General features: G+C 52.6%; 1 protein-coding gene across 7 annotated transcripts in view; it reads right to left on the bottom strand.

Annotated features, from left to right (window-relative positions):
- Positions 1-21,127, bottom strand: part of SCMH1 (Scm polycomb group protein homolog 1) — a 73,307-nt gene that overhangs the window by 31,072 nt on the left and 21,108 nt on the right. For 6 of the 7 annotated variants that reach the window (XM_048326756.1, XM_048326759.1, XM_048326758.1 and 3 more), the window contains 5 exons: positions 19,982-20,050; positions 14,541-14,611; positions 10,618-10,852; positions 7,895-7,983; positions 7,089-7,332 (listed from right to left, as the gene is read on the bottom strand). In XM_048326756.1, the coding sequence (XP_048182713.1) occupies positions 7,089-7,332; positions 7,895-7,983; positions 10,618-10,852; positions 14,541-14,611; positions 19,982-20,050 (708 nt within the window). Of the gene's footprint in view, positions 1-7,088; positions 7,333-7,894; positions 7,984-10,613; positions 10,853-14,540; positions 14,612-19,981; positions 20,051-21,127 lie in introns of those variants that run through there. The other variant, XM_048326762.1, reaches the window with a different exon arrangement.

The raw sequence follows: 21,127 nt of genomic DNA, 5'->3' as shown, positions 1-21,127 counted from the left end.
GATTCAGTGTTTGCTGAGCCACAGGCACTGTTGGCATCCCACAGCCTCCCACAGTGCTGGGCTCCCTTATCCAAGGCCCTGAACCTCCCAACCCCACACATCTTCCATGACACACATCCAAGCCGAGGCAGCGTCACTACAAAGAGCCTTGGCTCTGTGCTCCAAACAGCTCAAGAGATTTTTCTTGGGATCTTCCAACAGCAGTCTGAGAAGCAGCACCACCCAGGTACCAGGGCTGCTTGTGAGTTACACTCATGGATAAAAACCTGAGCTCCTCTGTGGACCCTCCTTCCTGCTGCTGTTGGTGCATAAGCCCCACCTGTGTGGACCCCAAACCGGCCATGTCAATGCAAAGCAACATCATCCAGCTTGATGTGGGAGCTCCAAATCCCAGCTCAGTCCTGAAGAGACAGTAATTAGTATTTTCCCATGTCCTTCAAGCAGGAAAGCACAGGCGCTCACCTGAGTGTTACCCTGCCAACTACTCCTGATGAGGCTCCTCTTCCCACCACTATGTTCTCACCCTGAAGAAGGAAGAGAAACCAGGCAATATCCAAAATAAAATAAAAAAATACACATTACCTTTGCCCCTGGGCAGGAAACCTAGCAGCTGATCATCATCTTCCTTTGAGGAGACGAAGCAGTTAAACAATAAATCACATGGCAGCAATGGTGATGAGAAATGAAGAACTTAATGAACTTTCTATCCAGGGCCAGAATCTTGTAACCCCCTGGAGTCACTGCAGCAGCTGCTGCAGGCAGCTCCAGTCCCGAGGTAACACAGAGCTGTGAGCCCGGCCTGGATGGAGCTCCTTTTCAGCCTATCCCCACGGTAACTATCTGCAGCTATTCACATCTGCTTGCTCTGCCAGCAGAGGAGGCAGCAGCCGAGCCCAGGCAGAGCGAGCAGGGTCTGACAGCCCACACAGACCTGTGCAGGCACTGACCAGTGTCCCCAGAGCCCTCGCCCAGCTCCCACCAGCACTGGCACGGTGGCAGAGGACGAGCTCTGTGTTAGCTCTGCCCTGCCTGCCTGGGCTTGGGGCTCTCTGCCAGCTGGGCTCGTGCCAAGGCAGCAATTCCAGTCCTCCAAATTCCAGAGCTGAAGCAGCTTCCAGCTCTGCCCGCCCAATCTTAACGCTTTCACTGCTGCCCCTCTCCCACAGCACGGAGTCACCCCTCTTCTGTCACAGAGCATCCAGAAGGGTGGAATAGGGAATAGCAAACCCAGCAGGAACTCCAGAGCAACTCAGCATCAGCCAAGGGCACAGCCCAAATGGAGGAACAGCACAGGGACCTTCTGAGCTACAGACACTGAGAGCTTTACCCGTGTCCCCGGGCAGGTGTGTCCCTGCATCCTTGTGTTCAAGGTGACAGTATTTCCTTGCCCTCCAGCAGTAACACGTGAAACGTGGGAGCAGGTTTAAAGGACGCTGTTACAGAGAAAGAGGTGTCCATATGTGTGTGTGTGGGGAAGGTCCTTCCACAGGTATGGATTAAATCTAGACTTCTGAGGACGGAGAAAATGAGCTGATTTCAAAGGCCAGGAAGACTGTCACTGCCACAGCATCCCCCAGCAGCAGCACTGTTGGGATTGTGCACACAGCCACTGGCACTCAGCTGTAAGAGGGTCCTGTAAAGGTCTCACAGTTTTTGGACCAAATCCCAGCTAAAGACCTTGATACTGTGGCACAAACCCTAGAAAAATGCCCACACTTCTTCAAAACTTAAAGCTGGTGTTTAAGTAAGAGCCCTTTCTTGAGCAAAGACAGATCCTGTGGGAATTCTCAGATGCCTGAGCCCACAATCACACGTCCAGGCAGGAAGCCCTGATCCCACCTGCCCAGGCCCTTTTCCCAGCCCACGTGCCTTTACCTGGCAGAAAGGGACCCTTCAGTCACCAGCTCCTCAGGTGAAGAGCTCAGAGCACAAAGCTTCCATGCAGAAGTACCTGAGAAGATGCTGCTTTAGCTGCTCTTCCCCCAGGGCCTCACAGTTCTCCATCCCACAAACCACTTCAGAAAGGAAAGTAACTTTCCATGGATCCTGTACCAATGTGTGCTTGCTTCCCTGACTGCAAAGAACTGAGCTTTCTTCCAGTCTGTGATCAGCTGTGAACTCCCACATTTCCCATGAATTACAGAGGCAGACACACTCATCTCTACAGAACCATGCCTTGGCTGAGGGGGATTTCCCTCATCCCACCTCCCTGCTAAGAGCAGGCGGCCTCAGAAACTACAATCATTAACCAGCCTCTTATCTCTTTCTCTTTTTTCTCATCGATTTTTATCACAATTATTTTCCTCTTTGTTTCCCTGAAGCTCAACAGCAGCACCTCCATTTCTGTGTGCATCTCCTTCTCTCTTTCTCCCCAGCCATGATTTAAAGTAACTAAACAACCACCCTTATTCTTTAGGTCGATCCTAAATATCGATTTTCTGCACTGCTTATAATGGGGAGGGACTTTCCAAAGCAGCTTCCCACATCCACTCTCCACTTATGGCAGTGACCTGTCCTAAGAGCCCACAGGCTTCCCAAGCAGAAGGATGGTTAGAAGAAGTAAAATGCATGCAAAAGTTTTTCCAAAGCACTGGGTTTGGCTGGGCTGGAGTTCTCCTTCTGCAGTAGCAGCTCGGGTGCTGCTGTGCTGGGGTTTGTGCCCCAGGCAGGGCTGACAGCACCCCACGGGTCAGCTGGGCTGGGCTGGGCCTGCACAGAGCCCAGCTCTGCTCTGTTCCCATGGCCAGCATTGGGCTGGGGGGCACAGGGAGCTGGGAGGGGGCACAGCTGAGACCCCACTGCCCCAGGGGTGCCCCAGACCCTACAGCTCCATGCCCTGCATGTAGAGCTGGGCAAGGAGGGAGAAGGGAGGATGGAGCTAGGGTGTTTGTCTTCCCAGTCCCCAGCCCATGGGATGGACCCGGCTCTCCTGGGGATGCTGAGCACCCGCCTGCGGGGGGGAGCAGTGACTGTCTGGCTTGGCCTGCACCTGCAGCTTTTGCTTTACCTGTTAAACTGTACCTCAATCAGTTTTCACCCCTTTACCCTTCTGATTCTCTCTCCCATCCCACTGTGGCAGTGAGTGGCTGGGGGTGCTCAGCTGTTCCCAGGACAACCCACCACACCTGACATACACATTTTCCTCCTTCAATCTCTGCTTCCCTCCCAAATTACACTTCCAACCATTCCACCAACTATTGCTACAGTGCACAGACTCGTGCACTCCTTATGTGCATCAAACACCTAAACCTTGAAGTTCTTGGCCTGAGGAACATCAGCCACCTACTCTGTACCTGCTGTGCTGCCAGCTGGATCACTATCTAACTCCAGTGGGAAAGCACACACACCTGGAAGATGTGGGTAACTCCTTCCCCACCCAACACACCTTCAGGGTCTTCTGTTGACAAAAATCCATGTTGTTAGCAATGTGCACACAATGTATTCCGGCCTCACTTTTGTGTGCTGCAGTATCTAAAGATGGGGAGACATCTCTCTCTCCTCTGCTTTGCCCTCATTCTGAAACTGACCCCACTGTGCACCAGAACGTTGTAGGAAGCCTCATGTAACCTTAATTCAGCTGGTTTATGTCTGTGTGCTGTGACAGATAAATATTTCTCAGTCAGTACTTCTCTAGGATGAGTGCTTGACTCAGTAAGAGCAATCATGCAAGCAGCTCTTCCAGGAACAGTTAAAATCCCCTAATTTCTGAAACTCTGAAGTGACCCCACAAGTCCTGAGCAAGGGAAGTGCAGCAGCTGTCACTGAACCAGCCTACCCATTGTTCTGAGTTCTGAGAGATGGTCCTGGGAGGTACCTGGAGAAAACATGTGAGAAAGAACAGCAGAGGATGTTCAGCTTTGATTGTGGTTGTGCTGTGCTGGGCCAGGAGTTGGACTGGATGATCCTTGTGGGTCCCTTCCAGCTCAGGATGTTCTCTGACTCTACACCCTCTGAGCAGAGCTCCAGGCTCCCAGCCAGAGCTCAGCTGAACAGAAAGTCCACTTCACTTTACATTCCTAAAAGCCCAGATATGTATTTAAGGGTAAAAAAGCACATGTAGAAGAGGCATGAAAAGACATGTAAGATGCTGTACACCATGTATAAGGAGTGGAGTAGGGATTCCTGGCCAATGAACAACCCTGGGAGCACCCCAGTGGTGTGGGAGGGATGCTGAGGGAAGTTTGCTGCACACACACAGAACTCCCCACCCTTTGGGACAGCCACTGGGACCTGCCCCCCCCAATGGCTGCCAGGCTGAGGTGGAGAAGCTGAGGATGCACAGGATGAACTCTTCCACATTCCACCCTGCTCTGTAGTCCAGCAGAGCCAACATCTATCCCCAGCCTATAGCCGACGTGGAGAGAGGACCAGGACCCACCATGGGCGAAGGCACTCCCAGAACTACATTTCCCCTGTGTGGTGTGTGTTGGTTTGGATCCCCCAGTTCCAAGGTGTGCTGCATCTGGACAGGAGCTCCAGGAGGCGCCTGGGAGCCCACAGCCATCTGGCCACTGAGCTCTCCCAGCAGGCTGCTGCACAGCCAGCAGGCAGCAATGGAATTACCAAGTGGGTGTGCAGGCTGCTCCTCGGCGCTGTTTGACCTCCCTTTCCTTCCTTAACACACACACGTGCCCTCATGAAAGCTCCCCGGAGTGGCTGGCTGGGCCCCAGCTCCACCAGCTCCCTGCCCAGCCACTCCAGCTAAGCAAACACTGCCGGGAGTGGGAGGGCTCGGAGATGGAGAAGGACCATGCCTGGGAGAAGCCCTGCACTCCTCCACCTCTGCTGGCAGCCAGCAGCAGAGTCAGATTAGAGCTGAATGGAGTTACCAGTGTTAAATAAACATGCCTGCCCTCTTTGAAGTTCTGCTTCCCTTGAACGTGAGCTCATTCCACGAGGCTTTTTTTTGCTCAGCCCCAGGAAGCCGTCATTCCCCATGGAGTTGGCTCTTCACAGGATTCCTCACCTTCCATGGAGTTAGCTCTTCACAAGATTCCACAAGGACCTCACACGGTCAGTCCAGTATATGAGCACAGACCAGTACTAGCACAGCAGCACTTGATCCCCTGCATGTCTCTCCAGTGCTCTTTAGGAGGAATTCCCACCAGGAAAGGGAAACTGCCCAACTCCACCACACAGTCCTGCAGGCTCTAGGCTGGCACATGGAGAAGGTTTATTGGAGCTCAAGGAAAGGGCGATTCCTCTGTGGTGATGTGTCCTCCAACCCTGCCAAGAGCAGCACGCTCAGGTCTGGGAGGACTGTGATCAACCCTCCACCACAGCAGGGCTGAGGAGTGAGGAAACACAGGAGGAATTTCATTAAAAAAGAGAAACTTCCCAGTACTCTCCTCTTTTGGTTTAAACCCACAAAGTGGAAGTCAGAAATTCTTGGGCAGGAAAGGGAGCAGACAGTCACAGAGGGAGAAGTAAAGCCACAAAGACAAGGCTGATCTCAACTCCCTGGCATTTTTACCATGGCTCATGCAATCCCTGGCAACCCCTACTCTTGTCCCACAAGTTGAAAACAAAGGACAAAGAGAGCAGAAATCTGCCTGAGAGTGAGGGCTGCCTCTGCCTGTGAGTGGGGAGATGTGACTTTTGGGGTCACTGTTTTTGTACATGAGCAGGAAGTGCAGAGTCACTGCACATGGAGCCAATGTGAAAGGGAGAAGCTGTCAGTGCCACCTGCCAAGGGGGAAAGCACAAGCTTCCCAGGATGGCACAATGGGGTGCTGTTTCTGGATAACTGACTGGGCTCTGCTCACTCACAGCTTCAGCCCCTGGCAAGGGGAGGCCAGGGAGGAGCAGAGCTGCCTGTGCTGGGGCCGTGGGTCAGACAGAGGTTCCCACTTCTCCTGAGAAGGCGGCTTCCACCGTGCTCCTGAAACATTCCACCCCCAGGTTACTGCCAGGAAAGCTCCCACACAACACAAACATGTCTTTAGCCACTCATGCAGAACCTGAGAGGCATCCTGGAGAGAGCGTGGCGAGAGCCCCTGACTGCAGGGCACCACTGGAGGGGTCAGGCACTGGCCGAGAGGGCCCCAGTGCTCTGCAGAGCCTGCAGGGCAGCAGCAGGTGGGACACAAACAACCAGCAAGAAGAGAGGGAGATGCTGGGAACATCAAGGCAAAATGAAGAAATCCAAGATAAAGAGGAATCATCCCCACCCAAGGGGAGCCCACAGCTCTGCCTGCACACAGGTCATGGGAGATCATCTCAGGCAGCCCACTGACACCAGCCCTGCAGCCCCGAGCACAGACCTGGCCCGCAGACCTGGCCCACGTCAGGGACACAGGGCAGCGCCAGCCTGACAGGGCAGCATGAGCTGACCCAGGATTTCTAAGAGGAACAGTCTCATCAGAGAAATGCCTTTCCTAAGCAATCCTTCAGCTCTGGCAGAGAGGTTGCTCTCCCACCCCTCATTTCATTGACAAGCACGTGCAGGGCTTGCCAGCCACCAAATGCCAGAGGGATGTGCTTGGGACAGTGACAGCCCCCCCGGGCCCAAACACAACTGTGATGTGAGAAAGCTTGAGACACATCTGAGAATCAAACCAGCCATGGCTCAGACCTTTGCAAGGCAGCAAGCTCCCCAGTGCTGCTCCTACTCAGCAATCACAGTCCTGGGAATGCGGCAGGTACCACCTGCTCCACACCTGCTTCGTCCATGTTCACAGCATAAGGCAGAGCAAGAAAACTGCCCAAAGTACAAAGAGGCGCAGTCCTGCAATTCACAGTTCTCATTATTCCAGTCCCTCTGAGAAAAACTCCACAGGAAAATGTGGTTCAAAGGCGCAGGAAAAACTGCAAGGAAATTCCTGGGGAGGAGCAGACCTCAGCAATGTTGTACAGCACCATCCCTCCCCAGAGCCATCATACCGCCCATCTTTATGGATAGCTGCTCCTCAGCACCTTGGTGCCAGGCTGTTCCAGTGCTATAGGTCTGATCACCTTTACCATGCATGAAGCAGCACAAAAACCAGACAGGGCACCCAGATGTCCTTGCTGCCAGTCTCTGCCTGCTTTGCTGCTCGTTGAGAGCTGAGTGGAGGAGAAAGACAGCTAAGCAACAGCGTGGGCCTTACCTTTTGTACCAGGGGGCTGCAGATTATCTCCAGTCAGCGAACACCAGCCTACGGGAAAGATGTCCCGGGAATCATATCGGCACCAGTAATCGAAGGCACCTCTCCAGCCATCAAATGTTATGAGGACCTCAGAACCTCTCACCTCCCCAATGGTGGCCGGGCAGATGAAGTGAGGGTTCTTCCTGTCCACTGCCTCCAGCTTCATACCTGTCTTGAAGAAGTTTTGGGAAGGAGATGGTGGTTCCTACAAGAAGAAGTGGAATATATGCTCAAAGGGGATATGCCACTGCCTCCCCACACCAGGGCTGTGCCCTCACCAGCAAACTCACCTCCATGAACAGCTGAAGGGTGCTAGTGGGCTGCATTTGAACCCAAATAGGTGTGCACACACTGGCTGGGCTACACAGCCACTGCCCTTTAATCAACAGGCAGCAAAGTCCACTACCCACTGCTCTGCCCTAGGCTGGACCAAACGCAGGGAGTGGGACATTCAGAGCAGTGCTGATGTTCCCACCTTGCATTCCCCACTTTGAGCAGCACCTGCAGCTCCAGTGAAAAACCAGCTCCTGCCTCAAGCCCGAGCACTGAAGCCAAGGCACTTCCTTGGCAGATCTCTGGCTGCATCTTGACATTGCTACAATACAGCTGGAGAGGACACAGGTCTCTCCTAGAGCAGCACCGAGGCAGAGCTGTGCAATGTCACCTCCTCTGGGACCAGCACATCTCTCATGAAACACCAGCTCTGAGTTTGGTGCTCTGCAGCGAAGGGGCCATTGCCAGAAGGATCTGCACAAACAGTGAAATACCTTGTGAAAAATCCGGACTGGAGCCATCTCTGCTCCATTCAGAGTCTTCAGAAGGAACATGGGCCAGGAGGAGGCATTCAGCCGGAAGCCTGAGGAGAGGGAAGCAGAGATGGAGACTTTTAGACTGTGGAGGTCAATGGATCTGGCAGCACATGTCTGCTCTGATGGGAACTCACACAGCTGTGATGCCACAGCACCCTCCTCCCATGCTGGAGTCAGGTGGGACTTTTTCCAGGTATTCTGAATGCAAAGCATTGTGTTATTGAAAATAAACATCTGGAAACAGCTGTCTGACTGCAATATTCACTTATCATAACAATCCCATTGACCCATTGACAATTCAGGCAGAGCACTTTGTGCAGCGTCAGTGCTGGCAGCTCCAGTGATCCTGCTGCAGGGGAGACATGAATCAGCAAGTGCACACTCAGGCTATGGAATTTCTTCCTCAACAGGGAATCACAGCTTCTGGGTGGCCTCCTCCACCTCTAGTGTAAGCTGCAGGCAAGTTATTTTGAAGAAATAGAGCCTGTGACTTGGCTGGGAAACAGATTTAAGCATTACAGAGAAGGATATCAGGTTTTGGCTTGACACCTGCTGTGAAAAAAGTGGAGAAATAACAAGAGGGGGCTTATGGGAAGAAAAAAAAATCAGTTTCACATGCTCTGAAGTATGTATGGAGCTGACTATGACTACACAACCAACAGAAGGCTATCACAGAACATCTTCTTTGCTAAATGTGTATCTTCCTGCACAGGCAATTTCTGCTGCTCAGCTGTGTTTGGTCTGTGTTTGTGGGGTTTTGAAGGTAATCCTGGCACCAGACCTGGACCAAGAACATGGCAAAACTTTGCCAAGGTTGCAATGCTCAGCACAGGTCGCACTGCCAGCCCTGAACTCTGTCAGATCAGCTTGGAAACCAACTCAAGTAGCCACAACTGCAGGGGATGGGAGAGCTCAGCTCCCAGAGTGGCAAAGACTTTACGTAAATCATAAAAGATCCTGAGCTGGAAGGGACCCTCAAGGTTCATCCAGCCCAGCTCCTGGCCCTGCAGACACCCCAACAGCCCCACTCTGGGCATCCCCGGCAGTGCTGCCCAAATGCTCCTGGAGCTCTGGCAGCCTCGGAGCCGTGCCCATTCCCTGGGGAGCCTGGGCAGTGCCCAGCAGCCTCTGGGGGAAGAACCTTTCCCTGCTCTCCAGCCTGAGCCTGCCCTGGCGCAGCTCCAGCCGCTCCCTGGGTGCTGTCACTGGAATGATCTATGTAAAGAAAGAGCAGCAGCAGATGTGTGCACATGGAAAATACTACAGGAAACAGAAAAACCTTGCTGGGTTTTCTCAGCCCTTGCACTCTGCAGGCAGCAAGGACAACTGCAGCACTAGCTCTGTTACCTGTCTTTATGCTGGGTGCAAAATCATCCAGTTCCACTCCCCTGCCATGGGCAGGGACACCTTCCACTATCCCAGGCTGCTCCAAGCCTTGTCCAACCTGGCCTGGGACACTTCCAAGGATCCAGGGGCAGCCACAGCTTCTCCGGGCACCCTGTGCCAGGGCCTCAGCACCCTCACAGGGAAAAAACTTTTCCCAGTATCTCACCCAACCCTGCCCTCCTGTCTGGCGTAGGGTTAAGCAGGCGACACAGGCCAGGGCCGGGCACACGGAGTAGCCCGAGCCGTCCCCGAGCTCGCCCCGGTGCCCCGGCACAGGCAGGGCTGCTTTGGCCGCGCTTCGCGCCCTCTGCTGGCCACACCCGGCACGGCACAGGAGCGAGCCACGGCCCCGCGGGCTGGGCCCGGCACCGCAGCCGGGACAGGGCTCGGGAAGCGATGGGCAGCACAACCACGGAATGGTTGGCGTTGGAAGGGACCTTAAAGCTCATCTCATCCCACCCCCTGCCATGTGCAGGGACACCTTCCACTACACCAGGTTGCTCCAAGCCCTGTCCAACCTGGCCTTGAAAATATTATTTGGGGATATGCTAATGGAGAGAAAGATTTATGAAGACACTCAAACTATTGGGCAGCGGAATGCAGGAGGTTAATCTTGCTGATTATCAGGAAGGAACCAGCAAATCAGCTTGTCACTTGGCTAGCATCAAAGAAAATGGAAAGTGGTGTGTGTTTAACTGAAGACAAGACGGGAAGAAGTGTTAGACTGTCCAGGCTATTTATAAAGTTGTAGCCAAGCAAAATGAAATAAATAAGTATGAATTCTTGCAAGTGTCCCTTCACATGAGACAGGACTTTAATCACTGTGAGCCTTTTCAGACATTATGTTTCCTGTCCAGGTAAGCTGGTATTGAATCCTAGAATCACAGGGTAGGTTGGGTTGGAAGGGACCTTAAAGATCAACCAGTTTCACTCCTCTGCCATGGGCTGGGACTATCTTCCACTATCCCAGGTTACTCCAAGCCCTGTCCAACCTAGCCTTGGACACTTCCAGAGATGGGGCAGCCACAGCTTCTCTGGGCCACAGTCCTGAGCTTGAGCTGCAACCAGGGCAAGCAGCTCACCTTGCTGCAGAGACCTCTTTCATCTACACCCTAAAGGACCTCTCTGTCCATGTCACAGTGTCTGTGTGGAAATACAGACCTGGTGTGGTTTATGTATCCCGGAGTAGGCAGGGGCAGGCCATGGGCCTGTGTCCCAAGCACAGATCTATAAAAACCCCCAAGCTTTCCCCACCATCGATTTCACCCTTGCTGGACAGCTGAACTCCAGCTCACCCAGTGGAGGCTGCAGCATCCCTCCATTCTTCTCACAGTTCCCAATGGGCTGGATCTCAGCAGAGTCCACCAGCCTCCAGAAGTCGTTCTTGTTGTCGCTGCCATCGAGGCGCAGGCGCAGGCGGGCGCCCGTCAGCCCCACCACGGTGGCGATGCACGTGGACGTGGTGTTCCGGGGGTCCTGGGCCTCCAGTTTCATACTGATCTTGAACTCGTTTGCAGGTGGAGTGTAGGACTGCAAAGAGCGGAACAGAGGGCCAGTCAGAGCCAGGATTGCCAGTACATGGCACCAGCTCAGGATTGCCAGTACATGGCACCAGCTCAGGATTGCCAGTACTGCACCAGCTCAGGATTGCCAGTACATGGCACCAGCTCAGGATTGCCAGTACATGGCACCAGCTCAGGATTGCCAGTACATGGCACCAGCTCAGGATTGCCAGTACTGCACCAGCTCAGGACTGCCAGTACATGGCACCAGCTCAGGATTGCCAGTACATGGCACCAGCTCAGGATTGCCAGTACATGGCACCAGCTCAGGATTGCCAGTACTGCACCAGCTCAGGATTGCCAGTACATGGCACCAGCTCAGGACTGACAGTACATGGCACCAGCTCAGGATTGCCAGTACATGGCACCAGCTCAGGATTGCCAGTACATGGCACCAGCTCAGGATTGCCAGTACTGCACCAGCTCAGGACTGACAGTACTGCACCAGCTCAGGATTGCCAGTACATGGCACCAGCTCAGGATTGCCAGTACATGGCACCAGCTCAGGACTGACAGTACTGCACCAGCTCAGGATTGCCAGTACATGGCACCAGCTCAGGATTGCCAGTACATGGCACCAGCTCAGGACTGCCAGTACATGGCACCAGCTCAGGATTGCCAGTACTGCACCAGCTCAGGATTGCCAGTACATGGCACCAGCTCAGGACTGACAGTACTGCACCAGCTCAGGATTGCCAGTACATGGCACCAGCTCAGGATTGCCAGTACATGGCACCAGCTCAGGATTGCCAGTACATGGCACCAGCTCAGGATTGCCAGTACTGCACCAGCTCAGGACTGCCAGTACATGGCACCAGCTCAGGATTGCCAGTACATGGCACCAGCTCAGGATTGCCAGTACATGGCACCAGCTCAGGATTGCCAGTACTGCACCAGCTCAGGATTGCCAGTACATGGCACCAGCTCAGGATTGCCAGTACATGGCACCAGCTCAGGATTGCCAGTACATGGCACCAGCTCAGGATTGCCAGTACATGGCACCAGCTCAGGATTGCCAGTACTGCACCAGCTCAGGACTGCCAGTACTGCACCAGCTCAGGATTGCCAGTACATGGCACCAGCTCAGGACTGACAGTACTGCACCAGCTCAGGATTGCCAGTACATGGCACCAGCTCAGGATTGCCAGTACATGGCACCAGCTCAGGACTGACAGTACTGCACCAGCTCAGGATTGCCAGTACATGGCACCAGCTCAGGATTGCCAGTACATGGCACCAGCTCAGGATTGCCAGTACATGGCACCAGCTCAGGATTGCCAGTACATGGCACCAGCTCAGGACTGCCAGTACATGGCACCAGCTCAGGACTGACAGTACTGCACCAGCTCAGGATTGCCAGTACTGCACCAGCTCAGGATTGCCAGTACATGGCACCAGCTCAGGACTGACAGTACTGAACCAGCTCAGGATTGCCAGTACATGGCACCAGCTCAGGATTGCCAGTACATGGCACCAGCTCAGGATTGCCAGTACATGGCACCAGCTCAGGACTGACAGTACATGGCACCAGCTCAGGATTGCCAGTACTGCACCAGCTCAGGATTGCCAGTACATGGCACCAGCTCAGGACTGACAGTACATGGCACCAGCTCAGGATTGCCAGTACATGGCACCAGCTCAGGATTGCCAGTACATGGCACCAGCTCAGGATTGCCAGTACATGGCACCAGCTCAGGATTGCCAGTACTGCACCAGCTCAGGATTGCCAGTACATGGCACCAGCTCAGGACTGACAGTACTGCACCAGCTCAGGATTGCCAGTACATGGCACCAGCTCAGGATTGCCAGTACATGGCACCAGCTCAGGACTGCCAGTACATGGCACCAGCTCAGGATTGCCAGTACTGCACCAGCTCAGGATTGCCAGTACATGGCACCAGCTCAGGATTGCCAGTACTGCACCAGCTCAGGATTGCCAGTACATGGCACCAGCTCAGGATTGCCAGTACATGGCACCAGCTCAGGATTGCCAGTACTGCACCAGCTCAGGATTGCCAGTACATGGCACCAGCTCAGGATTGCCAGTACATGGCACCAGCTCAGGATTGCCAGTACTGCACCAGCTCAGGATTGCCAGTACATGGCACCAGCTCAGGATTGCCAGTACTGCACCAGCTCAGGACTGACAGTACTGCACCAGCTCAGGATTGCCAGTACATGGCACCAGCTCAGGATTGCCAGTACATGGCACCAGCTCAGGATTGCCAGTACTGCACCAGCTCAGGATTGCCAGTACATGGCACCAGCTCAGGATTGCCAGTACATGGCACCAGCTCAGGATTGCCAGTACTGCACCAGCTCAGGATTGCCAGTACATGGCACCAGCTCAGGATTGCCAGTACATGGCACCAGCTCAGGATTGCCAGTACTGCACCAGCTCAGGACTGACAGTACTGCACCAGCTCAGGACTGACAGTACTGCTCAGGACTGACAGTACTGCACCAGCTCAGGACTGACAGTACTGCACCAGCTCAGGCACAAAGCTTCAGCACTAAGAGCAGCCAAATGGAGTCTACTGAAGGCTGACAGCCCCTCCAGGCACAGCACAGAACAGGCACCACAGACAGCTCAGCAAGCCCTGGTGGGTCTGTAACAAACCCCCATCCTTCCATCCCGCATCATCTGGGCAATTAAAGCCTGTTCCCTTGGAATCACAGAATCATTAATGCTGGAAAACACCTCTAACATCATCGATTCCAGCTGTTCCTACAGCACTGCCAAGCCCACCACTGACCCATGTCCCCAAGCACTGTATCTACAATTTTTTGAACGCTTCCAGGGATGGGGACTCCACCAGGCCTGATCAGCCTTTCAGTGAAGAAATTTTCCTGATATACAACCTGACCCTCTCCTGGCACAAGCTAAAGCTGTTCCCTCTCCTCCTGTCCCTGTTCCCTGGGAGCAGAGCCCGGCCCCCCCGGCTGCCCCCTCCTGTCAGGGACTTGTGCAGAGCCACAAGGTCCCCCCTGAGCTTCCTTTGCTCCAGGCTGAGCCCCTTTCCCAGCTCCCTCAGCCGCTCCTGGGGCTCCAGCCCCTTCCCAGCTCCATTCCCTTCTCTGGACACGCTCCAGCCCCCTTGTGAGGGGCCCAAAACTGATCCCAGGATTTGAGGTGCAGCCCCATCAGTGCCCAGTACAGGGGATTAACGCTCTCCTGGGAAGACTCACCCAGCCAATCCCAGACCCACACAACAGACACTCATGCTCCCCGCTCCCCTCTGCCCGGACCCAGGTGCCCCACACTGATTCACTCCTGCACCCCCTGTACTCAGCACAACCACCTCTGGGCTCAGTACCTGCTGCCCAGGGGCTGCTATTCTGTCACAAAAATTGGCTGAATTCTGACAAAAATCTCCTTATTGGGCAGGATCCACCAAAAGCTGGATCCTATCCTACTCAGGACACTTTCTCCAAGGGCCTCTGCTTGACAGAGTAACAGCATACTCATATTCCCAACATGCACATTTGAGAGGAAAATCTTCTGTGCTACTCTAAATGTATCTTTTAAATTTGCTGTTGAGTCTCCAATATCCTTAAGTATTGCCCTTGCCAAACCAGAGGCCTATCCCAGGCACAGAACTCTGGGGTCCCCAGTGGACCATAGACCTTGACCTTTCTTGTTGTCACCCTCTTACCTGCTTGAAACAATGGGCAGGAGCTGGGATGGCACATGTCTCTTTCAGGTATTTCTCCCAGGTGAAGTGACCTGAGAAGTAAAAACAAAAGGATTCAAATAGGAACTGGATGAGCAAAATTCTCAGCAAAAGAGCTGGCCAGACTCCTGAGCCGGCAGTTCTGCACTTCTCACAGAGGAGGTGCTCACAGGCAACATGTTTTCATCAAGAACCTCTGATGTTTGTGAGCACAGAAGATTTACAACTGCAACTGACAGGCAGAACAAAGCACAGTGCTGCCTTCGGCATCCTCCTGCCTCCATGCTGCCGAGAAGGGGCTGCACAAAGTCAGGATAACAACCTACAACTTAATGGGAAACATCCAGCACAGATGGGAATCTGCGGAGTCTTCCAGACAACTGTCCCTTAAAAACCATTCATTAAACACATCACTCAGTCTGGGGATTACGAACAGTCACTGTGGGCTACGAGCAGCCCAGCTTGGGGGCTGGAACAAGATTATCTCTAAGGTCATTTCCAACCCAAGCCATTCTGTGATCCCATGATTCTAAATCATGGATTTAGAACAGGAACCTGCTTTGTGGTGACTGTACAGTCCCCCTGGTCCAGCACACACAGAGCCCACCCCATGGGCCAGGGATCAGCCCAACCCCAGCAATCAGTGGACAGGTCAGCAATTAACTTCCTGAAGTGCCATGGAGTCCATAGGATGGGCAGGATGGGAGGAGGGATCCTCCAAACAGGAATTTACTGAGCTCAACACCTCACATGCAACACCAAGCCTCCTTCCACTGAGTGCTGCTGCCACGGGAAGCACATTTCATCCTTGCCTGCACCTTCCTCATGGACAGCAGGAAGGGTAAAAACAATATGCCACCCAGGGAAACCTGTTATTAAATGAGGAATTAAAAGCTCCTGTGATCCGAGCAAATCATGACTTTTGCCATTTAAACTGAGCAGCTGGGAGAGGAACCTTCCAGCATGACATTCGCTTGCATTCATCCAAACAGCTCCCGGGAGACCACTGTTTTCAAGGCATTTCAAGAGCATTGGTGGCAGCACAATTAAAGTCAGCCACTGCTTCCCCGAGTCAAGGCAAGTTCTTAATCAGTCTATTTTCAAAATAAAAGCTACAATAAGAGCCATTTTAGCTACTGCAGCACACACCACACCTCTGAAAATTGAGGCAGTAAGGTCAGCACACATTGCTTCAGTGCTGCCTCGTGCACAGAGGAGCCTTCATAATCTACAAGCTTCAAATAAATACAAGGAATGCTGCTTTCTCACCAGCTCCCATGCAGATGACTAGTACACTGTCAAAAATAGGGAAAATGAACAGAAAAAATACAGTTCCACTGCCACACTGGCTGGATATTGCTGTTTACAGAGTGACAGCACTCTCCATGTCCCAGAGCACTCAGCTCCATCCACTGGCACATATTTTCCTTTCAGCCAGCCTCACACTGGGTGAATGAAGAAATTCAGTGAGTTACTGCAATGATGCTCTCACAAAACCAAAATCCTTTTGCTTTAATTGAAGATACGATTTTATACTTGGTTCTATCAATGAAACTCTTTGTATGAATAACGTGGAGTAAACACCCAGGTACGGCAAGCTGGGCACTCCTGGCCTGGAAATGCCTTATGCATCCCACCCCTTAACTCTGGTTGCTGATCTGGGCTCATCTCAGACTGGGGTAGCCCTTCAGAGGCCATTGTCCCTGGAGCACAGAGGATGCCCAGGTGACAGTACCAGGTGAGCAGTACCAGTCTCAGCCCCAGGCCCTGAGCCAGCAGCTTGAACAGGATCAGCTGTGCTTGGCAATTTTATTTAAAAAAACCCAACCCTCCCCTCAGATGGTTTCAATCCATCGCTATTAAAAGTTGTCATGGTTTTAATCTTTCCACTTTTCACTCCCTCCATACCAAGCCAGGCTGTTCTGCTGCCTGCAGCAGCTCACCCCCACAGCCGAGATCCACGCTGCACAACCCCAGCAGGAGCAGGGAATTTCTGAGACAGCTGCAGGCATCTAAAAATAGTGTTTGGACATGGAACTTATTTGAGATTAATTCTAGAGCCTGCTGGGATTCAACCACTGTATGAAGACACACACAGCACTAAAACTGCAGCTTCTCTAGGACCTGAGAGAACAGCATGAAGCTGGGCCAGGGCAGGCTCAGGCTGGAGAGCAGGGAAAGGTTCTTCCCCCAGAGGCTGCTGGGCACTGCCCAGGCTCCCCAGGGAATGGGCACGGCCCCGAGGCTGCCAGAGCTCCAGGAGCGTTTGGGCAGCGCTGCCAGGGATGCCCAGGGTGGGATTTGGGGTGTCTGTGCAGGTCCTGGGGCTGGAATCCGTGATCCCTGTGGGTCCCTTCAGCTCAGGATGTTCTGTGATTCTCTGATTCCTATGACTAACTGTTCTGGTGATTTATTTTGCAAAGAAAAGCAGGAGCAGTGGAAAGACTTCTAAGAAAAGAGAGCTGATACAGCAGTGTTCAGCCTTCCCTCCCTCCCTCTCTGTTCACTACCAGCCACCCCCTTACACACAGATGGCAGGGCAAGCACAGGTAAAACCTGGACTTCTTTTTCAGGATTACTCTGAAACCAAGGTAAAAACTGCAGACTGCAGCTGGAAGCTGCCACCACACCCTTAGCATGAGAAGAAATCCCACACAGAATGGAAGGAATGGGTTTAAATTAATTCAGTAATAGTATCTAGCTCATGATGCAATATTTTTCAAGCAGGAATTTCAAAGTACGCTTAAACTTTACCAAATACAATCAGCCTCAACCTAAGAACTGCAGACAGAATCAGAAAAAAAAGGCACAACACAAAAGCTGAGGTTGTTCTTTTTACAACAGAGGGATAGCTGCCAACGAATAGAGAAAAGCAGGATACATTGGGGCTTTTTTAATGGGGGAGCAGAGCACAAGCCCCGAGCTCTGTGCTTGAGAAAGAGCCAGGACACCAAAGTGCCGGGTGCTGCTCATGCCATTCTACAGGCACTGGGCACGGAGGGTGTAAGGCCAGAGGGAAAAACTGAGAGTATCTTACCTGGCTTTCTTCTAAGCACTGACCAATGGCCTTGTATTTTATATTTTCTCAATATTCTTATCCATATTAATAAATTGGATGCCTTACCCTAGAGTGACAGGACATTTTAGGGTGCAAGATGCTTGTTTCTTATCTGGCCTGGGCAGGTAACCCTGTTTCCAGAGTGTTGGTCAAAAAACACTGATGGCTTTTCTCCACTTGTCAGTGCATCACTTTGCTTCGTGAAAAAACTTCAGCCAGTCCTGAGCTGTCCCTTTTACTGGTGAGGGAGCAGGAGCTGACTGTAGGGAATGAAACCCTCTCTTGCCCCATAAAGCAATACCACTGCTGCTGGTTTCCAGAACAATATGCAAATTGTCCTACCAGCCCTAAAATCAGCTGGTCTCTGCCTGCTCTTTCATGTTCCCTCCCTTGCCTTGCAGAGGACACCACTGGAAGGATCTCCATTGGAGAGGACTGCGTTCCTCCAGGTAACATAAACAGAACCAAACAATAAAATAGTTTGGGTTGGAAGGGGCCATAAAGCTCATCCAGTGCCACCTTCTGCCATGGGCAGGGACACCTCCCACTATCCCAGGGTGCTCCAAGCTGCATCCAGCCTGGCCTTGGACACTTCCAGGGATCCGAGGGCAGCCACAGCTTCTCTGGGCACCCTGTGCCAGGGCCTCCCCACCCTCCCAGGGAAGAATTTTTTCCCACTATCCCATCCAGCCCTGCCCTCTGGCAGTGGGAAGATCCTGGCTCTTCAGGCCCTTGTCCTAAGTCCCTCTCCAGCTCTCTCCAGCACACTGGATCTTCTTCACAGGAAGAAATGAGAGAAAGACACTTTAATGAGAAACACCCTATTTTTGCAACTACATCTGTGAGCCAAACAAAAGCCAAGGATTGGGAACCCGTGTGACTCCCTGTGACTTGGCTGTGGAAATGCCACTGGGGTGACTGTCTGTCACTTGTGCTTGCCTTGAGAAAGCTGCTTGTCGTGTGCTCACGCCAAAGGCAGATATTACTTCCAGGCAAAGAGTCAGATTTGGGCTCTGATGTCTTAACCTTCAAAAATATTTACTCCAAACAAAACACTCCACACACCCAAGGGGTCAAACTGCAGTAGTTGTGAACAATGCAGCTCTGCACCCTCATGTTTTGATTCTCTTCATGTTGCATTTAACATTGATCCTTTGCCCAGAATTTAAATGAAGATGGAGTTTCTGTTTATATCTTTAACTGAAGTCTGGTTTGGGCTCCATTAGCATTTTGGCTCCCTAGGGGTCATCAATCCAACTGAAACAATACATGCGCGTTTCAGGTCACATCTGTGAAGGAGAACGTGCCCTACCCAGATCAAGGCTTCCCCACTAAAGTCTGCAGCCCATATGTGTGGCTGCTAAGGAGCACCAAGGCAGCACATGAAAGCAGCACAGTCCGAGCCAGCTCGGTATGAAAATGAGCAGAGCATCGTCTGGGCTCGCAGATCCAAGGCGCCACTGGCTGTCCCTGATGTCTGAGCATGGCCTCCCGAGGGGTCAGCCCTCCCATGGGCATGGCACAGCTCCTGCCTGTCCCACCCTTCCCAGTCCCAGGCACTTTGCTCAGCCATCAATCCAGCTGTATGTGCTCCATCGGTAACAGCTGCAGTCGGTAACGTGAGCCCCACTGCTCCCTGTCCTGCTCAGTAAAAGGTGACAATGTGCGAGTCAAAACTAACAACTCTGAAACACCAGGGTGCTGTCTGGTCTGTCCTGCTCTCCTCAGAGGTGTCCCAATGCAGCTTTGACCAGAAATCCTTCCAGCCTGGATTACAGAGTGCTCCATGCCAGAAAGACGCTGCAGTTTCACCCCCTCACTGTGTAGAATCACAGAACGGTTTGAGTTGGAAAGGACCTTAAAGCCCATCCAGTCCCACCCCCTGCCATGGGCAGGGACACCTTCCACCATCCCAAGTTGTTCCAAACCTGGTCCAACCCGGTCTTGGACACTTCCAGGGATCCAGGGGCAGCCACAGCTTCTCTGGGCAGCCTGTGCCAGGGCCTGCCCACCCTCACAGGGAAGAATTTCTTCTCCATATTCCATCTAACCCTCTGACAGTGTGATGCCATTCCCCTTGTCCTGTCACTTCAGGCCCTTGTCCGAAGTCCCCCTTCAGCTCTCCTGGAGTCCCTTGAGGCACTGGAAGCAGCTCTATGGTCTCCTCAGACCTTTCTCTTCTCCAGGCCCAAACTCTACAAGGATGTGCCCAAGCTTTGGGCAGTGATGAGCTGCTCAGAGTTTCTTGCAGGTGATGGCCAATCCTGATGCTGCACCATGCACTTGTCAAAAAAAAAATCTTAGGAAATCAAAAAAGGGAGAAGTGGGGGAAAAAAAGCAGGGAGGAAGAAGGGAGCTCTCTTACCTTGGTACTGGGAGGGAGACTCTGACGGGCGGCTGTACTTGTGCTTTTTACCATCTTTCCAGTCTATGGCTGAGACAAGAAACAGAGCGCTTGTGTCAGGGAAAGGAGCCAGACAATGCACCCTTCAACACTGTCTGCTTTACAGGCACTCAGAGGAGAGGAGTGACCTCCCTATCATGACCCCATAACACGGATGATTTGCCTCTATCTCTGGGGCGTGCTCCCTTCCTCCCCATAGCTCATGCACGTACCTGACAGGAGGTATCTACATTTGCACCTCAATCCCTGCTTAGTGTCCACCAGCCACTGTTTTCCCTCAGTGACAAGCAATAACAAAGAACAGCAAACTGCTAGAGCTCCATCATTTCAGCTATGAGAAAAAGGGCTTGAGAGGAACAAACGTAACTGCCACTAAATTGACTCATGTGAATCTTTGGTGCAGAATGGCTCCTTGTGTATCAACTCCAGGTTATTCCACACAAACAGCCTCAACCCTTTGTGGTGACTGGGAAAGGACTTCTCTGAAAATCTGCACAAGTGCTCTGTCCATGCACAACACCAGGTTTCCATGGGTCCCTTGCAGCTCGGAAGAGTGCACAGCAAAGCAGCACCAGCTCTGCAAAGCAGCTCACCTGAGCTGTCTTTGCCCATGACAGCTTTGGGTCCCAGAGCTCAAAAAAAAATTAAGTTCTCAAGACAGCTCTGGAAAGTGACAGAGCAAGAAGTGGGGAATGCTCATCCCTGCCTCCAGCAGCCTCCAGCCCAAAGGAGGGATGGAAGATTGCTGTGCCACAGCAGAGCTCACCCTGAGCCAGCTCCTTGACCTGCTGGGCACCCCGGGAGTGCTGCTGCACTCCAGCTCCTTTATTTTACAGAGCATTTTTAGGGCTGTTGTAGACAACAGCTTGGTAGTGCCCTACAAAATGTGCCTTGCCCCCATAAAAAGCAATTCCTTGTGAAAGGAAAAGTTTTGAAATCTCCTGACAAGTAGCTGGAAGAGGCAGGCTAAGAGCTGCTTCTAAAGTGGCCTGGGGTGTTTTAACATGTCTGGAATTGCTTTTGGACAATTATTTTTGCAATCTTCTCTTCTTGACATGTTCTTTTCAGCACAATGGACAGGATGGTATGTAGGTTTTATTGCTCTGG

This window comes from Corvus hawaiiensis, chromosome 23 (genome assembly GCF_020740725.1).
Source record: "Corvus hawaiiensis isolate bCorHaw1 chromosome 23, bCorHaw1.pri.cur, whole genome shotgun sequence".
Lineage (NCBI taxonomy): Eukaryota > Metazoa > Chordata > Aves > Passeriformes > Corvidae > Corvus > Corvus hawaiiensis.
This window is presented reverse-complemented; position numbering and strand designations above follow the sequence as displayed.